General features: G+C 44.7%; 1 protein-coding gene and 1 long non-coding RNA gene across 6 annotated transcripts in view; one reads left to right on the top strand and one right to left on the bottom strand.

The window, feature by feature from the left end:
* Nucleotides 1–16,143, bottom strand: part of LOC128108724 (uncharacterized) — a 75,088-nt gene extending 58,945 nt beyond the window's left edge. For all 3 annotated transcript variants that reach the window (XR_008217600.1, XR_008217598.1, XR_008217599.1), the window contains exon 1: nt 15,600–16,143. This is a non-coding gene — a long non-coding RNA (uncharacterized LOC128108724). The remainder of the gene's footprint in view (nt 1–15,599) is intronic.
* The window catches only part of Dipk1a (divergent protein kinase domain 1A), a 99,054-nt gene continuing 92,017 nt past the window's right edge, over nt 15,209–22,245 (top strand). For 2 of the 3 annotated variants that reach the window (XM_052735697.1, XM_052735699.1), the window contains exon 1: nt 15,209–15,342. In XM_052735697.1, coding sequence (XP_052591657.1) covers nt 15,289–15,342 — 54 coding nt within the window. In that variant the 5' untranslated portion in view covers nt 15,209–15,288. The remainder of the gene's footprint in view (nt 15,343–22,245) is intronic. The other variant, XM_052735698.1, reaches the window with a different exon arrangement.

The following is a 22,245-nucleotide window of genomic DNA, read 5'->3' as shown; positions in this document are numbered from 1 at the left end:
CTTGACCTCTTATTTCACTTGAGGCCTTGAGGGACAGGCAGATTTCTTCCCAGCTGTCTTACAAAAACAGAAAAGCAAGCCGTGCTTTCTATACTAAGAAGCTTAAAGCAAGGATTTTGTTTTTCATACTAGCTGTTGCCATGTAGCCCAGGCTATCTCAAACTCATGATCCTCCTATCTCAGCCTTGAAAATGCTAGAGTTATAGATGTGTGCTATCCCTCCCAGTTTAAGGTAGGATATTTATGGATATTTGAGAAATTCTTCTCTCTTATTGTGTGTAGTGGGACTGTTCAAGTTTCAGTGCCAGAATAGGCTTCATGAGTCCCTGGCTCAAAAATAAAACAAACAAAAATATAACAGCTACAGTTTGTTCATCTCATCTGCTCCCTACAATAATGAATCCTTGCATAACAGAGTTAGGAATATCAGGTCCCTCCCCAGGTGATTACTGCCTTAAAGGTCTGGAAGTAAGGGTTGATGAGGTGGCTCAGCTGACATTCTTGCCACCAAAGCCTGATGATCTGAAAGGTAATTGTTACCAGAGGAGCTGTTAGGATCAAAGCCTGGGCCCCAGCAGCCCTAACAAACTGGATTTGGCCATCCATTCTCAATTGACTAATTACAGAAACAAGTAATAGGAAAAAAAAAAGATAACGGAGGTTTATTCCATATGGCCACCTTGGGAAGAGGAACAGAACCCACCTTCAGGGTCCTGACATGAGGTTCAGGTTTAAATAGACAGCAAGACACATGCATAGCCAGGCAGCCTGGTCAGGGTGTCGTCCGTACAGTCAGCCTCAGTTCTTCTCTTGCAAGGTGGTGTGACAAGCTGTCAGCAGTGTGAAACTTCTTTCCAAGAAAAAAGCTCGCCCTCTGCTTGGCACTGGGCTCCAGCCTTTTCCTTTTCCCATCATGAGATTCCTGGGGAAATTCCAACTTCTTGGGGTCCATTGTTTCAATAGTCTGATAGCCAAAGGGAGGGGCACAAGTCTTTTTAGCGTTTCTTTACTCCCGCCAGGATAGCTACAGGATCCAGGGTTAGCATCAGCCAAGGCACAAGGAGCAGCCCTGATTAAATGTTTGGGGCAGGGTTTCATGTAGCCCCAGCTGACCTTGAAATTGTTATTCAGCTAAACATAACTTTAAACTTCTGATCCTCCTGTGGCCCCCCCTCCAGTGCTGGTGAGCCACCACATCCATTTTATTTGATGCTGGGAATCAATCCCAGGGCCTTATGCTTGTTTGGTAAAATTGTCTAGATTTCTAAATTCCACCTGTTTGAAAGCCTTATCTTCCTCATCCATCTCTTTTGCCTCATTAGCGGGCAGCTCCAGGACTTCTTGGACCTTCTCAGGCACACACAGCACCTGCTGCTCCTCCCTTGATCCCAATTCTTGCTTCTTTTTTACTTTCTGGACACTGTGAATCTTGTAATAGATTTGTTTTTCCTTGGCCACTAGGAAACGGAGTCATAGTTATGCTTCTCGGTGTCTATTCAGTGGTATTATATTACTTTTATTAAAAATTGTGTTTTGTATTGTGGGGGTGTGTGTGTGTGTGTGTGTGTGTGTGTGTGTGTGTGTGTGTGTGTATGTATGTTCCCATGTGCCACCATGTGCATGTGGTGGTCAGAGAACTGCCATATGTGGGAGTCTGTTCTCTCCTTCTACCATGTAGGTCCCAGGGGCAGAACTCTCAGATCATCAGTGTTAGTTCTGATACTTTGTTGTTTGTTTGTTTGTTTGTTTGTTTTTAGAGACAGGGTTTCACTGTGTAGCCCTGGAACTCAATCTGTAGACCAGGCTGGCCTCGAACTTACAGAGATTCGCCTGCCTCTGCCTCCAGGTGTGTGCCACCACTGCCCAGCTTCTGAGCATCTTAAAGAGACAAAAAGGCAGAAATGGAGAGGCACGTCTGGCCTTAGCCGGGTCCATGTTTATTGACCACACGGCGAGGGGGCATAGTCTCACCTACAGGAAATTGTGCCATATGTCCAAAGCCAAGCAAGTGGAGGAGAGGATACCAGTGGGGGAAAAGGGGGAGTGACCCTTTAACAGGGTGGAAAAAAAGGATAGTACATTTCCTCCCGTAGTCCTGCCCTTCCAGCTAGCTGCAAGGGAAGCTGGAAAGTGTAGTCTTTTAACGGGAAACTATCATGACACTTGACAGAAACACTTTTAACCATTGAGCCATCTTTCTAGCCCAAGATGATATGTTTTTAACCCTAGGTATTGTTTTCAGCGGTGAAGGGATAAGGTATAGCTCCACACTGTCATCCTTAGCATCCTGAGGCATTCCCTTGATTATTTTGGAACCTCAACTTCAGCAAAACAGAGCTTTATTGTTCTGTTGTAGAAAAGAATTTCAGGACTAGTGGGCATGAATCAGAGTTGGGGGTTTTACTAAAGGTAGAAAGAAAGACACCCCCGAAAGAGATAAAGGCACACCTAAGAGCAAGGTTATAGCCTTCGCAAAGAAAAGCTGAGGGAAGTCCCACATACAAATGCGGGTTACAGGCTCCTCAAGCTAGAGTCCCACTGTGATGGTTTTTAAGTAACATCTCAGAAGATTGATAAGAACTGCCCCCTGCCCTGGCCCCTTTCCTTTTTCTCCTTCTTGATGAGTGAGATTATAGGATGGTTCTGGATATGCCTTGGGTGTATTACAATCTGATAAGGTAAAGCCAGGAGCCCCTGGGACTGCAGGAACTCAGCATTCTTCTCTTACTATAAGTGGAGTTTTCAGCAATATTCCTAGAAAATGGCAGGTTTACAGCTGGGAAGGGAGGAAGGTCTTAAACATTGTTAATTGTGCTGGGAATTCTTGCTTGTCCACTGGTAAAATGAAGCTTCAACCACAATCTGTGGTCAAGAGCTCCTTTCCTTCTTGTGTTCCCATAATTTTCTCTCTTTCTATCCATGCCTCTTTATCACTATCTTCTAAACTTTCCCTTTGCCTAACGTTTTCATTTCTATCATCACGCTTTAACCTTTCAGAATCATTTACTATGTTGTTATTATTGGTGTGTGTGTGTGTGTGTGTGTGTGTGTGTGTGTGTGTGTGTGTGTGGAGGTGTGGGAGAACGACTTTTGGAAGTCATGCATCTCCATTTTAACACTGGTTCCAGGAACTGAACTCATGCCATCAAGCTTGCTTGGTTCGTGCTATTACGAGCTGGGCCGACTCATCATTCCTATCTTAACTGTTAGAGGTTTTGTTTTATTAACCTAACACATTAATTATGTGTATCAAACAGATGTAGCATGATCTTATCCTGCTTCTCCCTCCAAGCATGATAGGGTGTCACATTATAGCCCAGGCCAGCCTTTAACTTGTAGCAACCCTCCCACCTCGGCCTCCCAAGGGCTGGAGTGGAGGGTGTGAATCGTTACACCCTGCTGACACATTTCTTTCTTTTTTTTTTTTTTTTTTTTTGGTTTTTCAAGACAGGGTTTCTCTGTGTAGCTTTGCGCCTTTCCTGGAACTCACTTGGTAGTCCAGGTTGGCCTCGAACTCACAGAGATCCGCCTGGCTCTGCCTCCCGAGTGCTGGGATTAAAGGCGTGCGCCACCACCGCCCGGCCACATTTCTTTTTTTAAGTCAGGGGTGGAGCATAAAGTTCAGCAGTGTGGAACCACTTGTAAGACTGTGATGATTTTCTTAGCTCCCCAAAACACAAGTCAAATTATGTATTATGACAAGACAGTCTCAGGGGCAGACAGCCCTGTGATCAAAACCCTCAAGGGACAGTTTTGATAGAACATTTGCAGTATGTGAGACACTCTGTATTCTTCTTTCATGGTAGAAGTGGAATCCAGAACCTTGTGCATGCCAGGAAGTGCTTCTCCAATAAAATGCATCCCCAGCTCCTAAGACACTTTCAGATGCTGCTTGGGATTTAACAGTAACATTGTAAACTAGTTTAGAGAATAGAACACTAGAAACCATGCAACCTACCTAAGGTTACCTGGTCAGAAAACTGGAGCTGGGCTCCAGGCTCAGGTAACCTGATCCAAATCCATTTAAAGAACCCTCACCAGGGAGCTCAGAGAGACTGCTGACTGACCAGAGCTGCCTTTTAGAGTTTGCAGCAGAGACAATGTTAGGAGGGAAAGATGGGATTAATCAATCTTCATCCATAAATCCTATGGCAAAGGAATCTCCTTGTAAGGAAATGTGCTCACTTTTGCAAGTAAAGCAGGGGTAAAAAATAATTTACCTATCAAATAAAGATAGGTTTTTGAGATAGGTATGACGATGTAAGCCTGCAACCTCAACACTGCAGAGGCAGGGGGATTACTGAAAGTTTGAGGACATCAGGTGCATAGTAAGTTCCAGGGATGCAGCCTAAGACCTTGTTTCAAAACACCAAACAAAATGAAACCTAGATCCCCTATACTATAGTGGATACAATGAAAAGCTCTCAGCTTAAAGTCAGGAAATAAACATGAATTCCTCTGCTTTGGGAGATGAGAGATTTTGTCCCCAAATGGCCTGGGAAGGGATAGTGTTCTGTGAAATTTGTGCTTCCCAGAAAGAAGAATGTCACCAGACTTTCAGAACTATATGACTTTGTTAGTCTTTCAAGAGGAAGAATATAACACTGTACCAGCTGTCACTACTTCTGTTTCAATATGAAAGTCACCTCTGGAACAAAACCAGACCCGTAGAGAGATAGAATAGGATGTCCTCAACACTGACAAGTTCTAACTTGGTGTAGGATTAAGAAGCAAGCCCTCCTGTCCTGCTGAGTCAATGGGCAGGATCTATTTCCAGTTCTCAACTTGTCCCCAGATGCTCGAAGTCTCTTGCCAAATTGAATCAGTGCAGAAGCATCTGCTGGTACCAATTAAGAACTTCAAGAACTCCACAGTACCCAGGAAGAGAGCAGCAGACAGTGTCCAAAAGTGAAGGAAATCAGCAGCTCTCATGTCATGTAGCTAAACCATTTGTTAGCAGTAGGAAAAGGAAAAGCCAGTCCTGGGAGCCCAACTATGCGCTCCTTGCGCAAGAAAGAACGTTATTTCCAGACACTGTTTAGCCTGAGAGTCAAGATTTCCGTGGGGAATTCTCTGCCTGGTAGTTAACCTCTGCTGTCTAGACCTCTTGCTGAGACTACACGCAGACAGGATAGAAATACGGGGGAAACTGTAGGGCACAGCAAAGAAAAATCTGGTTGAACCTCTGCCTTCCAGCTGACGGGCAAAAACTGCGACACAATTAACGACTGTGTGAGGCCTTCTTCCCTTCCTCTACAAACCTGCAATTTTCTAAAAATCTCACCAGAAAACCTCTTGACAAGGAAAGGACACATAGTAAACCCCTGTGCAGCCCTACTGGCTCCTGGTTTTACTCTATCAGATACAATCCATCCAGACCACTGGAGATACCTATAACCTCACATATCAAAAGGAAAGTGAGTAAAGGCCCCTCTTTCAGCAAGCCTGATGACCTAGGTTTGAGTCCCTGGTCCCACAGGGTGGAAGAAGACAGCAGATTTCTACCAGGTGTCTCTGGCACATGCTGGTGCCCTGGTGCAAACATGCGTGCACACAAGATAAAAAATATAAAGAAAAATAACTTTTTGAAGTATTTAAAAAAGAAAAAAGTGAGGGTGGGGAGGTTCAAAACCTTTCTGAGACACGATTTGAGAAGCACCCACCACAGAGGTGCATAGGGCTAACACAGACATTTGACTGGGACTACCCATCTTATTTCCCCGAATGTTTCTTTCTTTTAACCCCTATATTTAAAAAAAGAAAAAAATCTGTGTTTAGCCTGACAGTTGTGGGGCACACCTTTAATTCCAGCACTCAGGAGGCAGAGTCAGGCTGATTTCTGAGTTTGAGGCCAGCCTGGTCTACAAAGTGAGTTCCAGGACAGTCTTGAAAAATCAGAAACCAAAACAAAAAAAAAATCTATGTTTAAAAAAGTCTTTTGATAACTGTGATTCTGAGGAGTCACATCCATGCTCTTGGGATGCTTCATTTCTTGGTGCCTTTCTTTCTATTAAAAGAAAAATACACACACATATTTATTTGGCTTTTTGAGGCAGGGTTTCTCTGTGTAACAGCCCTGGCTATCCTGGAACTCTTTGTAGACCAGGCTGGCCTCGAACTCAGAGATCTGTCTGCCTCTGCCTCCTGAGTTCTGGAATTAAAGGCATGCACCAGTGCAGCCTGGTGTTTCTCTGGTCCTGCCTTGCTCAGCAGAGGAATCTCTCCCACCCGAGGTTCCATAGCCACTTATAAAATAATCAATTAGAGGCTTAATATTAATTGCAAACTGTATGGCCTATGGCTCATGCTTCTTGCTAGCTAACTCTTTCATCTTAAATTAGCCCATTTCTATAAATCTATATGTTGCCATATGGCTGTGGCGTTACCGGTGTGCTGGCATCTTGTTGCTCCTTCGGTGGCAGGCTTACATCTCTTCTCTCCTCTTCCCTTCTTCTCTCTGTACCTCTGCTTGGATTTCCTCCTGGCTGTAAGCTTTCTTGCCATGGGCCAAAATAACTTTATTTACTATCCAACGGGAGCCACACATATTCACAGCATACAGAAAGACATCCCACAGCATACCACCATGCCCAGCTTATTTTATTATTTTAAAAATTATTTTTGTTTCTGTTTATGCATCTGTCTGAATGAATGCCTATTTTGGGTGGATGCCTACAGAGGCCAGAAGAGTGTATCAGATTCCCTGGGGCTAGAGTTAACAGGCAGATGTAGATGCTGAGAACTGAATTCCAGTTCTGTGGAAGAGCAGCAAACACTCTTAACTACTGAGCCATCTCTCAAGTCCCTTTTCTTTCTATTTTGTTTTGTTTTGTTGAGACAGGGTCCCACCATGTAACTCTGGCTGGCCTGGAACTCCCTTTGTAGACTGGGTGGCCTCAAACTCACAGAGATCTGCCTGTCTCTGCCTCATGAGTATTGGGATTAGAGGCCTTTGGTCTCCTAGTCTCTTTGGTCACCATCTGCATGCCTAACTTCTGGCACACACAGAATTCTGTCTGTCTTTAGTTTCTGGGTGACTCTTCCTGTCATTGGTTCTTGAGTGCCTGTTGCTACATTGTAAGCAGTACTGAAGATTGAACCAGGGCCTCACGCATGCTAGGCAAGTGCTCTGCCCTGAGTGACTTCTGAACCCCTTTTGTGTCCTTCTTGACTCTTATTTTACCAGGCTGGCCCAGTGCCTAGCCAAGACTCTGAGTGATACAACTTGATTCCTTCATGTTTTTAATTGTGTTTTTCTTTTTTAATTTTGGGGGAAAAAAACCCACTGTTTTTCACAGTCCCATAACTGATGTGTATTTAGAGCTTGAAGTGGACCCATTAGAAGAAATGCTTTTTTTTTTTTTAAAGAAGAAATTGAGGATTAGACTGAGGCAGTTTAGCTTTCCAAGTTTTATTTCCTGGTTTTTCAAGACAGGGTTTCTCTGTGTAACCCTGGCTGTCCTGGAACTTGCTCTGTAGACCAGGCTGGCCTTGAACTCTCAGAGCTCAGCCTGCTTCTGCATCCTGAGTGCTGGGATTAAAGGTGTGCGCCACCACACCTGGCTACATAAGTTGTTCATAGGGATCCTAAGAGGACTGTAAATGAGATAATACAGGCTGATGAGGCCACTCAGGTCAAAGAAATCCTCACTGCACTGAGCCATAAGGAGGGTAAATACCTTTTTATTATCCCTTGACAATTTCATATGTGCATATAATGCATTTGGTTCATTTCACCCCCTTACTCTCTCATCCCTCTCCCACGTGCGCTGAAGCTCTTCTTCCTTCCCAAGTGCTGCTCCTAATTACACGTCTTGTTTGTGACCCACTGGTTTTATTAGGGATGCTTGAATGTACGTGGGGAAGTCATTTACTGGAACACAGGTAACTGAAAAGTGGCAAATGTTATGAATTATTACTCAGGGGTGGGTGGAGGGGTGGGAGTCCTGAGAGTATCCTGCACGTGCAGGGAAACATGCTGGCATGCTGGACAGGGCAGCAGGTGGACATTCACAACCCAGAGGCTGCATCTGAGGGGAAATGGTTTATTATAATAGAGAGATGAAGAGAGGATAGGAAAGAAGAGGGAAAGAGAGGGAGGGGGTCGAGGGGCGCACACCTTGTGGTAGTGGAGGGAGAGAGAGAAAAGGGGCAGAGTTTTTCCTTAAAAATAGACTTTTAAGTCAGGACACAGGGTGGCACCAAGGGGCGGGATCAGAATATTAATAGCAAGACCATTGAAGGAAATGATCGAGGGGGTGCTGAAAAGAAAACAAGATGAGTAAGAATGCCTGTTATCAGACATAAGCATCTTAGTTTGTACCCCAGCCCTCAGGTGAAGCGGTGGCACAGCAAGTGTGCACACGCTAACTCCAAAGCCATGGGAGACAGACAAGAGTATCACTAGGGTTTGCTGGCCATGTGTGGCAATCATGGGACACTCTCACCACACGAAGAGCATGGATATGACTCCTCAGAGAAGAGCCACTGTTATCAAAAGACTCTTTCAAACATAGATTCATTTTGTTCTGTTCTGTTTTGTTTTTGTTTTTCAAGACAGGGTTTCTTTGTGTAGCCCTGGCAACTTCAACTGTATTGACCTGGGCAGTCGCCACTATAGTCTGTTTCTGATAACGGTATTAAAAGCTTGATTGCTCTCAATAAAATTACCACACTCTTAGTTTTGCTGTGAACCCTCTAACCAGCCTGGTTTAATTCTTCTCGGCCATTATCAGGTGACCTTGCCCCAGCAAGTAATCGTGGGCATGGGCTTCAGTGTCAAGAATGAGACTGTCGGCTGGGCAGGGCAATGGTGGCTGCCTTTGTTGATATCATTCCTGATGAATCCATGTGTGCTTCAGGTTTCTCTGACTGTTGTCCTCTGGATCATCTGCCTGTTTATCATATACAACAGAAAATAGCTGTAGTGTCATTAAGGCAGTAGATCAAATGGCTGCTGGAGTTGTCACACTAACAGAGGTGTCAAGGAACATCATCCTTGACCCTTGTCCGCCCCAGTCTTAATCAGGGATGGAAGCGTGGTCACAGAACTCCTTGACTCAGCTGGATACTTAGCGCTTAAGGATGCAGCTCTCAGCTACTTCTCCAGCACCAGGCCTGTGTGCTGTCATGTTCCTGCCATGATGATGATGGAGTAACCCTCTGAAGCTTGTAAGCAAGTCTTCAATTAAATGCCTTCTTTTATAAGACTTGCCTTGGTCATGATGCCTCCTCAGAGCAACACAACAGTAATTAAGACAGCAACTAACTAGTTTTATTTGTTTATTATTTATATATTTTTGAGATAGGGTTTCACTATGTAGCTCTGGCTAGCCTGGAATTCCCAGGCTGATCTTAAACTCATAGAAGTCCCCCTGTTTCTGCCTCCTGAGTGCTGGGATTAATAGACCAATTTAGACAATATTTAACCAGAAAAAAATGTTTTTTATCTATCTATCATCTATCAATCATCTATCTATGTGATGTGTGTGTTCATGTGTGAGTTTGGGTGCAAGAGTGCCTGCTGCATATTGACATCCGAAGATGACCCCTGGGTACTGACCCCTGCCTTCCACCTTGCTGAGCCTCTTTGCTGCCTTCCTGCTTCCTTGCCCACCATAAGTTTCCAAAGACTCTCCGTCTCTGTATCCCTGTACGGGTGCTGGGATTACAGATGCAGGAACTAAGGATCTGGGTGTGTTGATTTGCATCTGTGAGCCTCACCTTTAGGAGGCTCAAGCAGGAGCATCTAGGAGCTCAAGGCCAGTCCGAATCGCATAGTGCCACCGTCTCTCTTTCTTTTTTAAGTTGTATTTATGTGTATTACATATTATATTATATGTGTTACATCTGGTGCCTAGATGGTGTTGGAATCCACAGAGATAGAGTCACAGGCAGTTCTGAACTGCCTGATGTGGGTGCTGGGGACTGAACTCAGGTCCTCTGGGAGAGGAGCAAGTGTTTTCTCCAGTCCCATACCTTGTCTTGTTTGTTTGTTTGTTTGTTTGTTTTTCGAGGTAGGGTTTCTCTGTGTAGCTCTGACTGTCCTGGAACTTTCTCTGTAGACCAGGCTGGTCTCAAACTCAGAGATCCACCTGCCTCTGTCTCTGAGTCCTGGGTTTAAATGTGTGCACCACCACTATCCAGGACACCCTATCTTAAAAACAAACAAACAAGCCGGGCGGTGGTAGTTCATGCCTTTAAGCCTAGCACTTGGGAGGCAGAGGCAGGCAGATCTCTGTGCTTTCGAGGCTAGCCTGGTCTACAAAGTAAGTTCCAGGACAGCTAGTACTGTTACACAGAGAGACCCTGTCTTGAAAACAAAACAAAAAACCAAAAACAAAACCAAAAAACAAAATCCAAACAAACAAATGGGCTGTCATGCTAATTGGGTAAATATACCTGCTGCACAAGCCAATGACCTGAATTCAATGCCTGGAACCCACATTAAGGTCAAAGGAGAGAACCTACTCCTCAGAAGTTGTCCTTTGACGTTCACATGGGTGCCACGGCACATACATGTACACACATACAGATAAAAATTTAAAAAGATCTAGAGCTGGGGAGATGGCTCCGTTGTTAAACTGCTTGCTAAGCAAGCAAGAGGACCAGAATTTAGATCCCAGAACTGTAAAGGCTGGGTGGGCATGGTGGTCCTAGAACAATTGCAGTCCTAGAAAGTGGAGGCAGGGGATCCCCAGAGCCAGCTGGCTGCCGGAGACTAGCTATATCAACAAGCTCTGGATTTGACTGAGAGAGATGCAGCCTCAAAGAATAAGGTGGAAGACACATTAAGGAAGAGTCTCAATATTAACCTTGGGCCTCCACATGCACAGACACACACATGTGTTCCCATATAGTGTACCCATACACACGGGAGCATGATTACACTCACATACATCATGTATATGTACACTTGTGAAGAAGAAAAAAAGTAAAACTTAATTTATGTGAAAATATAAACAATGAGAATCATTTTAGAACGACTACTTGAAGATGCTGGCTTTCCAGGAACTTTGTTTGTTTGTTTCGTTTTTTTGAGACAGGGTTTCTCTGTGTAGCTTTGGAGCCTGTCCTGGATCTCACTCTGTAGACCAGGCTGGCCTGGAACTCACAGACATCTGCCTGGCTCTGCCTCCCGAGTGCTGGGATTAAAGGCATGCAACACCACCACCCGGCTCCATCAACTTTTTCTACAGTAAAAATAGTAATCATGTGTGGCATTATAGGAGGTGTTTCAGGGATGTGTTTGTTACCTGAAGCAGGATCCTGAAGGACCATCTTGCCTTGTTTTGGCAAAGTTCAGTGGTCACTTTCCTATGGGTCCTGCATGTCCAATTTATACAGAATCCTGTCTAGATGATCTTAGTAATGATAAAAAGTAAGTTAGATATAAAACTTTAAGCTCACCAAAATAAGATAGATAATTGAATGTTTTCTCTGATTTTGTCAAATACAAATAGACTAGATATTTTAAGTATAATTTTTGCTTGATAACTGTTTTGTTGTATGTAATTTTACTATGTTAAAGTTAAAACCTTCCTTTTTGATGAGACAGAAAGGGAGAAATGTTGTGGGATGATGGTCCTTTTGTACACTGTAAATATGTATTGATCTCATTGGTTGATAATAAAGCTGTTTTGGTCTATGGCAAGGCAGGATCAAACTGAAGATTTGGAGGAAGAGGGGTGGAGTCTTAGAGACGGGAACCAGTTGCCAAAGAAGCAAGATGCCAGAGGACTGGTAAGCCATGGACCATGTGGCAATACACAGATGAACAGAAATAGGTTAATTTAAATGTCAGAGCTAGTTAATATAAGCCTGAGCCATCAGCCAAACATTTATAATTAATATACACTCTGTGTGTTAATTTGGGAAGCACCTACCAGGTATTTGGGATCAGGCAGACAAGACAGAAACTCCACCTCTGTTTACACTTAATTAGATGAGCCATTTTTCCAATCCCTTACCCAACTTTTCCTTAAACCTACTCTCATATCCCATTGCTCCATTAAAATGTTACCAATGGCTAAATCCAGTGGGGTCAATTTCCAGTTTTTTGTTTGTTTGTTTTGTTTTTTGAGACAGGGTTTCTCTGTGTAGCCCTGGCTGTCCTGGAATTCACTATGTAGCCCAGGCTGGCCTCAAACACACAGAGATCTACCTGTCTCTGCCTCCCGAGTGCTGGGATTAATGGCACGTGCCACTACTGCCTGACCAATTCCCAGTTCTTAATATAGTATTTGTTCAGCTGGAATCTCCAGCTCACTCCTGCTTGATCCAGAAATACCATCTCTCTCTCTCTCTCTCTCCCTCCAAACCCTGCCCTCAGAGAATCTCAGACAAAGAAAAGGCAACAAAAAGCCAAGTTCCGCATTCTTGGTGGCTGTGGCAGCTGCTCCCCTGAAGTTGCCAGCGGCCCAAGTCCCCACCTAAGCATTCCAGCTTTTGACCATACTCGGGCACAAACCCAGCTTGTGGTGGACATGGCATCATCCCTCACCTACGGGCTATATAACCTTCCTACTTTAGTTTGGGTGTGTGACTTCTTCTGCCTCAATCTTTGGGACTGGAGAACTCATCTGGGAGTTGCTTTGCTCAAAAACAAAACAAAACAAAAACCTGTTCTTTTACTTTTTCAATTTGGCTTGATCTGGCTTACTGCATCAGCAGAGGAACCTATTAGCGAGGTACAGAAAACTTATTAGTATTCACTCCTTGGCCACACGAGCTTAATTTGGCTCTCAAGGCACCACATTCCTTAATTGGCTGCTCCTTCTTCCTCTTTTCCTTGCTCATCCATGTCTCCCTGAATTTTGATACCCAGGGCTTCATCCTTGATTCTTTTCTATTTATGCTTCTCCCTTTTACAAACATACTAGTTTAGATGGCTTTAATGCCATCTAAAAATGCTGAAAATTCTTGTCCATCTCTAGCGTGGAATGTTTTTCTTTACTCCATATTCATATATACAATCACTTACTCAAGATTGCCACTTGACAGCCAGGTATGGGTGTATACAGCTGTAATGACAGCATTGGGAGCAGAGGCAGGAGGATCAGGAGTTCAAGGCCAGCCTTGGCTACATACTTCAGGACAGCCTGGTCTATAGGAAACTTTGTCTAAAAAACAAACAAACAACAACAACAACAAAAAATGAACTGAAACCCCAAACCCAAACAGACTCCACTTGAGTTCAAAATACATAGCTCAAATGCAAAATGGAACTCTTGATCTTTTCCTTCTAGATAACTCTGTCTGCAGTCTTCTCCATCCCTCACTACCCCATAACCCTTATCAGCCCCACTTCCCTCAGACAAGATCTAACTATGTAGCAATGGGGCATGTAAACCAAGAAGGTCCTGAACTGACAAAGATTTGCCTCCCGCTATTTCTCTACTACATCTGGCCTTATCGCCTTTATTGATCAGATCAATTGTATTTATTTATTTATTTATTTATTTATTTTGGTTTTTTGAGACAGGGTTTCTCTGTGTAGCTTTGCGCCTTTTCCTGGATCTTGCTCTGTAGACCAGGCTGGCCTCGAACTCACAGAGATCCGCCTGCCTCTGCCTCCCGAGTGCTGGGATTAAAGGTGTGCCACCACCGCCCGGCTTTATTTATTTATTTTGAAACAGGGGTTTGTGTAGCCCAGGCTGACTGGGCTGAGGCCGGTCTTGAATTCTTGATCCTCTTACACCTCCCAACTACTATGAGTGTAGGCTCTTACCAAACTTTTCTGTATTCACTGTTTATTATTTATTGCCTGTCTCCCATCTCCAAAATGTAATATCCATAAAGGTAGGGGTTTTGCCTTCTTTGTCTTTCTGTGTATACAGCAGAACAATTTGAGGTGTCTAGGTACTAAGAAAATATTTACTGAGGGGCTAGGGCGATTGCTCTGTTGTTCTGAGGGCTTCCTGTTGCTTCAGAGGACCCGAGTTTGGTTCATGGCACCCAAGTTGGGCAGCTTAAGATAACTGTAATTCCAGCTCCAGGTGATCTGTCATCCTCTTTTGGCCTTTGTGGGCAATCACACACATATACACATATAAATAAAACAAATTTAAAGTATTAAACGAACCCAGAAGGATCCATCCTTCTTTCCTTGTCTCTCCTTCTTCCCTGCCTCCCTTCCATCTCTGTCTTTAAGTAGCCCAGCTTGGCCTTGAACACCTGATCCCGTTTACACTTCCCAAGGGCTGGAATTGTAGGCACCATGCCCTGCTCATATTCATCTTTATCTTAGAAATTACTGAAGTCACTTAATTAAAAATGTAAGTCAGTGGATAATGTATTTATTTGCAAGCAACAGATACTTCCCAGGTTAAAAACCTGTCTTTAGAAACTGAAAGCACTAGACACAAACTTAGAGGCCATCAAGGGAAAGCACGGCTTATGAGGAAAAAATAAAGTAGGAACTGCTTCTTCCTGCGTTAGTTACTCAGATCAATAGCCGTGCTCCTTCTGGGGTGGCTTTTTCCCTTATTTGGACCAGTGTCAAAGAAGGGCGCCACGCCCTGCGTTGTGTAGCCTTAACTGAGTTGCTCTGCCACGTCCCAGGGCTCCTGCCTTCAGAACTCTATTTAATTCGCCATTTATTTATTTATTTTTTTAACCTTCGAATCAGGATTCTGTGGCAGGGGCAAGAAAACTCTGAAGCTGTTTTGCAAACAAATCAAACTTAAAAAAAAAAAAAAGTCGAAATTGTAAAAAAAGAAAAGAAAGTTGAAGGTACGCAAAGCGGCGAAGTGTCTGCAAGGCCACGCAGAACTGAGCGGGAAGGAGCCCCGTCCTCCTCCTTTCCCTGGAGAGGGACTATGAGCCAGTCCCCTAGCAAGCAGCTCCGAGCGTCCTCGGAATTCAGACGCAACCGGCTCGCACAGTCCGGAAGGAGCGCGGACCGCGGGCTCAGCCCGGGGAGCTGCGGGCCGGGCACAGCCTAGAGGGCGCTCCAGCGAGGCCCCGCTCTGCGCTCCCCCGCGCTGCCCGCGCCCGCGCCCCTCCCCCGTCCGCGCCTCCCCTTTAAGCGCCCGGGCGCAGGCGGATTTGTGTCGGCGGAGCCGGGCGCCCGCGGCCTGACAGCCGCCGCGGCTGGGGTGGGGGTGGGGTTGCGCGCGCAGGGCCGGCCTCCGCCACCCGCCGCCCTCGCCGCAGCGCGGCCGCGGGGAGCGCGCGCCGGGGGCGGGCCGTGGGCGGGCCGGCGGGGCAGGGGCGGGGAGGCCGGCCGGCGGGCGGCCGCGCTCGGGTCCGCCTCCGACTGCGGCGCGGCGGGGCGATGTGAGTGCCATGGCGAGGAGTCTCTGCGCGGGGGCCTGGCTGAGGAAACCCCACTACCTCCAGGTAGGCCGGCCGCGGCCCCGCCACGCGCCCTCCGCGCCGCGCCACGCGGGACTCCGCGCCCCGTCCTCCCTCCGCGCGCGCGCGCCCCGCCGCCCCCCCGCGGACCGGCACCTGGCGGCGCGCCCTCCTCGGTCCCGGTTCGCCCCGCGTCCCGCTCCCCGGGCGCCGCCCCAGCCCTACGCCCCTCGGAGTCCCGGCCCGGGACGAGCCGCGGTCCCTCCTCTGCGTGCTCCCCCTTTCCTCGAGGGCCCCCAGACCTGCCATTCCCGACTCCGCGTCTCGAGTAGGAAAAGGTGGTGTGTCATTCCTCCATATTTCAGAGAATCGTGACCAATTGTTACACCGGTGGGTCCCCGAGTCCCCGCCAGCGGCGGTGCCTCGTGCAGAACCCCCGGGTTTGGGGTTCCCATCGCAACCCCGCTTTAAATGGGAGGGAGGAATCGGCAAGCCGAACCGAGGCGATGGGCATTCCGCTTTGGTAAAAGGAAAGGGGATAGTGACTGTCGCGCGGCTCTCCAGTCAGCTCCCCAGCAATGCGAACGCAATTCTCAGTCACGTCGTGTGTACTGTTGGCGTGTTAATTTTTCATGATTTTCTGTTCCGCTGCCAGCCGGCTTTAGAACCCCACTGCTGCCTTGGTGCACTGTTGGTCACCAGAGGGACCTAGTAGACATCGTGAGTAGCTGATCGCAAATCCATCACTGCGATGGAAAAACAACTACAAATCAGTGCCTCACACATTGTCCACAGGGTTATGTGTTTCCACAGGACACTGCTTACATGAAAAGGCCTGAAGGTATGGGAAGGGTATTTTGGGTCAGCTGGTGGTGCTTCTTAAAAGTATGAAAAAAAAAAAAAAGTTGAGGAGGGGCCATCACAGTCCAAATGACTCTTACATTTTTATTTGAAATTTGCATGTGTAAGTCATTACTCTGAAATGAGTGACATGCTGCAGATTGAAAAGATGACTGGGCAGCTCATGGTATTAAGGGTGTGAGACTGAATGTTCTGTTTGTGGCAGCAACCACCAAAATAGTTGTGCCTTGAGCACCAGTATTAGAACCCAATTTAGAAGTACACCCTTTCCAGATGACCCTTTATTGTTGAAGTAACTTGTCATATTTAAATCTGTTAACTTAAACTACCTAGCTTTCTATTATTAGGTTTTTTAGGTTTGGTAGAGCTATAGACTTTAGTTGTTTTGGCTCTAACTGCTTTCCACAGATGTGAACACAATGACACCTCTGTGGCACTACAACACAAGGGTTTTCTGATTTGGTTGAGGCTATAGCTCAGAGGCACCTGGGTTCAATCCCCAGCAGCACAGAAAAGTAGTTTTAGAAATAGTTATGCTTCCATTAATGATAAACAGCATTTTTAGCTTTCTGAATTTGCATCATTGTCAATAATCAAATTAGAGTAAGCTTGTCAATGGGAAAGAGAGACCTCATTTCAAAAAAAAAATAAGGTAAACTCAAGATTTCTTTTTAAAGACAAGTTCTCATGTAGCCAGATTGGCTTAGAACTAGGCAGGTAGCTGAGGATGGGCTTGAACTTCTGATCTCCTCCTCTGTTACGGTGTGTGCCACTACAGGAGTGCAGAGAGCACAAATCGGCTTTCAGTGTTGTTCCTGAGGGGCCACTTTCCTGGCTTTTTTTGTTGTTTTCCAGAGGGTTTCTCTGTGTAGCTCTGGTTGTCTTGGAACTCACTCTGTAGACCAGGCTGGCTTCAAACATGCAGAGATCAGCCTGCCTCTGCCTCCTTAGTGCTGGGGTTAAAGGCGTGCGCACCACCACCTCCCTGTGTTTTTGAGACAAAGTCTCCAGTAGAACTCTCCAAATAGGTTAGGCTGACTGGCCTGTGAACCCAGAGATCCTCCTGTCTCACTTCTCCAGCCCTGGGATTTCAAGAATGTGCAGGTGCTGGGCATCAAGTTCAGTTCCTCATGTTTGAGCAGCAAGCCCTTTACAGACTGAGCTAGCTCCATAGCCTCAACTTCTTCCGTTTCTCCTCTGCTTCCCTTCTTCCCAGTTGCACATTACCCCTAGCAGTCTATTAACTAACTAAATTTGATTTGTCATGGAGAGGGTTTATTGTGCACTATCTCCTTTGGCAGAACAAAAATAAAAACACTTTCCCCTTAACAGCTTGTTTATCCCTCCCTCTCTCTTCCCCCTTTCTCCCTGCCCTCTCTCTCTGCCTCCCTTCCCTTCCCTCTCCCCACCAATACACAGCTAGTAACCCAACTGGCCTTGAACTCCGACCTTCCTGCTTCTACCTCCCAAGTGCAGGGATTACATGTGTGCACCATTGTACCTTGCTTCAGGGAAACCAATTCTGATTTTATGTTTTGAGAGAATGTCTTATAATACAAATACCTGTTTTGAGGAGTTTTCATTTTTACTTCTGTGTTCTTTTGAAATAAGGTCTTGCTATGTATCCTTGTACGCTGCCTTGGTACTTGATATATAGTTCAGATTGGCCTCAGATTCATGGTGGACCTTCTGCCTTATCCTCTCAAGTACTAGATAATAGTCATGCCCTGTCACACCTGGCCAGATCCCTGATAGTAGTAACATTTCCGCACACATACATTTCAAGTACAGTGAGGTAATCATTCAACAGGTGTAGGAGAAACTCTTCCTTTGTGGGCAGGAAACAGCAGGGTACTAGATTTATTTCTAAGAGGAAGGGAGAGGAAGAGCAGATGGAGTTTTTAGAGACCAGTTTTATATACTTGATAGTTTTGCTGTTTGTCTCAACTTGATGGGGTTAAAGATGATTTATGTTCCAATTTAGGCCTTAGGGCTTGCAAGTTTCTTTTCCCCCATTTTTTTTCTTAGCAATTTTCCTTTTCTTTCTTTCTTTTTTCTTTTTTAAGTTTTTGGAGACAGACTTTCTCTGTGTAACTACCCTGGCTGTCCTGTAACTCTCTTTGTAGACCAGGCTGGCCTGTAACTCACAGAGATCTGCCTCCCAAGTGCTGGGACTAAAGGCAGGTGCCACCACACGGTTAGCATTTTTTTCTTTAAAATTTATTTTTCTTTTCTTTTCTTTTCTTTTTTTTTTTTTTTTTTTTTTTTTTTTTTTTTTTTGGTTTTTTTTTGGTTTTTCGAGACAGGGTTTCTCTGTGTAGCTTTGCGCCTTTCCTGGAACTCACTTGGTAGTCCAGGCTGGCCTGGCTCTGCCTCCCGAGTGCTGGGATTAAAGGCGTGCGCCACCACCGCCCGGCTTAATTTTATGTGTATAATGTTTTGCCTGCATGTGTATATGAAACATGTATGTACCTAGTGTCTGTGGAGGGTAGAGGAGGGTGTCATATCACCAGAACTGGAGTTATGGGTAGTTGTGAACCAATATGAGGGTTCTGGGAACTGAACCTGGATCTTTTTTGCAAGAGCAGTAAGTGCTTTTAACTGCTGAGCTATGTCTCCAGCCCTTTTCCCGATAATTTAGAAGGGGAAACCTAATCATTTGACTTGCAAGGAGCTTCACTCAGTTTCCATTAACCTTGATGTCAATGTGGTAGTTGTTGCCACTTCTAGAAAATTAAGCATCTTGAGCTAGTTAAAAACAAAACAAGGGCTGGAGAGATGACTCAGAGGTTAAGAGCACTGGCTGATCTTCCAAAGGTCCTGAGTTCAATTCCCAGCAACCACATGGTGGCTCACAACCATCTGTAATGAGATCTGGTGACCTTTTCAGGCATGCAGGGATACATGCATGCAGAACACTTTACATAACAAATAAATAAATCTTAAACAAACAAACAAACAAACAAAAAACAGGGCTGGGGATTTAGCTCAGCTGTAGAGCATACCTAGCAAGCGCAAGGCCCTGGGTTCGGTCTTCAGCTCTGGGGAAAAAACAAAAAAACAATAATTGAGTCCTTCCCCTCACCCCAAAAAACTTAGTATTTTGTGATTAATGTTAAAATTTCTGCCATAAGCTATAATAGGAGTCTGTGAGTTCCTAACTACTGTGATCATCTTTGTTGATACAGCCAAGAGATTCTACTACTTTCAAAGAAAAGAGCTTAGGTGCTGCATCATATAGTGAGATACTATTTAACAGTAAAGACTGAAATAGATCAGAGGTTGCTTAGAGTTGGGTGAAAAATAAAGTGTCATTAATACTAATGGGGTAGGTTTTTTTTAAAAAAAAAAATTCTGTGGTATCTGAATTTAAAGGAGTAAATTCTATAGTATATGAATTATAGTTCAGTAAAACGGAACAGAAGGATGAGAGGAAGTGAAAGGGAAGTGATCCATGGAGCTGATCCTGTGGACATTGACCTTTTTCTTCCTCCTTGCCACAGCTTTCCCCGGTGCCAGCTTTTTGGTGCAGACAGTAGTTGCTTCCAGGACAGCAGTGCAAGTGCAGTGTACAGCCTCTTCGTAAGTTAGCTAATAACCACGTCCAGTAGCACTGGTCAGTGCATCATTCCCAGAGCAGGCTAATGTACGGCAGCATCTTTTGCCACTGTTTTGTTGAAAAATTACCCAGGAAATAACACTTCCTGTATGTGCCAAGTGTTATAGTATATTCAACAGAGTTAGATTCTTGACTCTTGGCTCAGAAACTTGTTCTGTCACCAGCTTAAATAAACCACTCTTGGTTGGTGTTTCTTTTTCATTTACCATTATAGCATGAGCGTCTCAGGAACTGCTGGTTATGGTAACTGCATTGCACCTGCATGTGTTTTTAGCAGTGTGTTTTTTACAAATTGGGATCTATTTTTGTTTGGGGTTTACTATGATTGAGTAACCTTATCATTTGTTGGCTTTAGAGTAAGGATGATAACACAGTAGACCTATAATTTGTTGGCTTTAGTTTAGAATACCTGTTTTCTTCTGTCATTAAGCTCTGGAAGAATGAAAGTTAAAACAGTTTGGGACTGCTGGTCAGTGATGGCTCACACCTTTAATCCTGGCACTCACGAGGCAGAGGCAGTCCTGTTCTGTAGAGTGAGTTCCAGGACCGCCAGGGCTACACAGTGAAATCCTGTCTTGAACCCCCCTCCCTACCCCCACTCCCCCAAAAAGGCAGTTTGGGATAATTTAATATGCTTAGATTATAAACATTCTCCATTCCAGTCATTCTGCTCATACTCTGTAACATAGGAAAAGATTGTTCAAGTCTAATGATATTTGAAATCCAAGACTTCTTCCTTTGAAGATTTTCAAGCCCTTTAGGTAGAAAGGTTTTAAATTTTGACTGCCCTGGCATTTTTAGTATGTGTTCAGTCAGGGCTGTCACAAGTGAATGGACAGACATTTTTGTTGTTGTTGTTGACTCTTAGAGTCTCCTGGACTGCTGTAATTATTTATCAAAGTGGCCTTGAACTTGTGGCAGCCCTCTTGCTGCTGGGATACAGCTGTGCACCACCATATCAATGGCCTGATCAAATAAGACTGTTGATACGTATTCAACATTTCTTTTGTTGTTTGTTTTTTTTGAGACAGAATTATATGTTGGCTGTCCTTCCCTTACTTCCCAATCGTTGGTATTATAAGCATGTCATCTATGATCCAAAATTTCTGATAACCTGGAAATTTGGCTTACATTAGCACCATTTTTCAAATAGTTTGGTTCTTTGTGCCTTAATATGGGTAATTTGTAGGATTTAGTTCCAGGGAGAGTTACTGACATGTCAGTGGTAGTTGTAACAGTGTTGACAAATGCTAGAGTAAAAGTAATAAGGCCTCCAGAAACTTGTGAATCAAAGGGTATTTAGAATAGGTAGTTCTGGGGGTTGGGGATTTAGCTCAGTGGTAGAGCACTTGCCTAGCAAGTGCAAGGCCCTGGGTTCGGTCCTCAGCTCTGAAAAAAAAAAAAAAAAAAAAAAAAAAGAATAGGTAGTTCTGTAATCCCAGAAGTTGGCAGCAGAAGACCATGCACTGACCTTTGCCTGAAATTAAATCTCTAGAGCTGTGATTAGCTCTCTGAAGTTTAGTGTGTACAGAGACCAATAATGCTTTAAATTCAGTGTATGCCTGCAGTTCCAGGATTTAGGAGGATGAGGAATAAGATTAAGAGTTGTAATATATTCTGGGCTACCTAGTGAAACACCGTCTCAAAAACCAAAAAAAAATGAAACCCAACTAAAGCATTGATATTACTATGCTTCTTGAGAACTTTAAAAAATGAAAAAAGAATGATAAATTTGCCAGGCAGTGGTGGCACATGCCTTTAATCCCAGCACTAATCAGGGGGCAGAGGTAGGCTGATCTCTGTGAGTTTGAGGAGACAGAGGCAGGTGGATCTCTGTGAGTTCAAGGCCAGCCTGGTCTACAGAGTGAGTTCCAGGACAGGCTCTAAAGGTACACAGAGAAACCCTGTCTCGAAAAAACCCAAAACAAAACAAAAAGAAATGATAAATTTTCTAGCAAATTCCATCCTTACTAACTTAAAAACTATTTTATTTTTATGTGTATTGGTGTTTTGTGCCTAGTGCCTGTGGAGGCCAGAAGAGGGTGTTGGATCTCCTGGAACTGGAGTTATGGATGGTTGTTAATCACCATTTGGGTGCTGGGAATTGAACCTAGGTCCTTTGAAAAAACAGCCAGCATTCTTAGCTGCTGAGCCATCTCTCCAGCTCTCACAATACTTTTTTTGTTTATTTATTGTTTTTTGAGACAGGGTCTCACTATTTAGCCCTCGATGTCCTGAAACTCACTATGTTGTCTAGGATGGCCTTGAACTCACCAAGATCAGCCTGCTTCTGCCTCTTGTGCTGGTATTAAAGGTGTGCAACAAAACTTCCAGCAACCTAAATATTTTTAAATGTACTTTATGCACTTTGAGTGTATCAGATCTCAGCCTTTTCATCTTGCAAAGTTGAAACTCCACCCATTGAACTACTCCCTATTTCCTTTTGGCTCCTACCCCACCCTAGTCCT

Source organism: Peromyscus californicus, unplaced genomic scaffold (assembly GCF_007827085.1).
Source record: "Peromyscus californicus insignis strain IS unplaced genomic scaffold, ASM782708v3 Scaffold_13__1_contigs__length_99412109, whole genome shotgun sequence".
NCBI lineage: Eukaryota > Metazoa > Chordata > Mammalia > Rodentia > Cricetidae > Peromyscus > Peromyscus californicus.
Note: the sequence above shows the minus strand (reverse complement) of the source record. Positions and strands in the feature narration are given on the sequence as shown.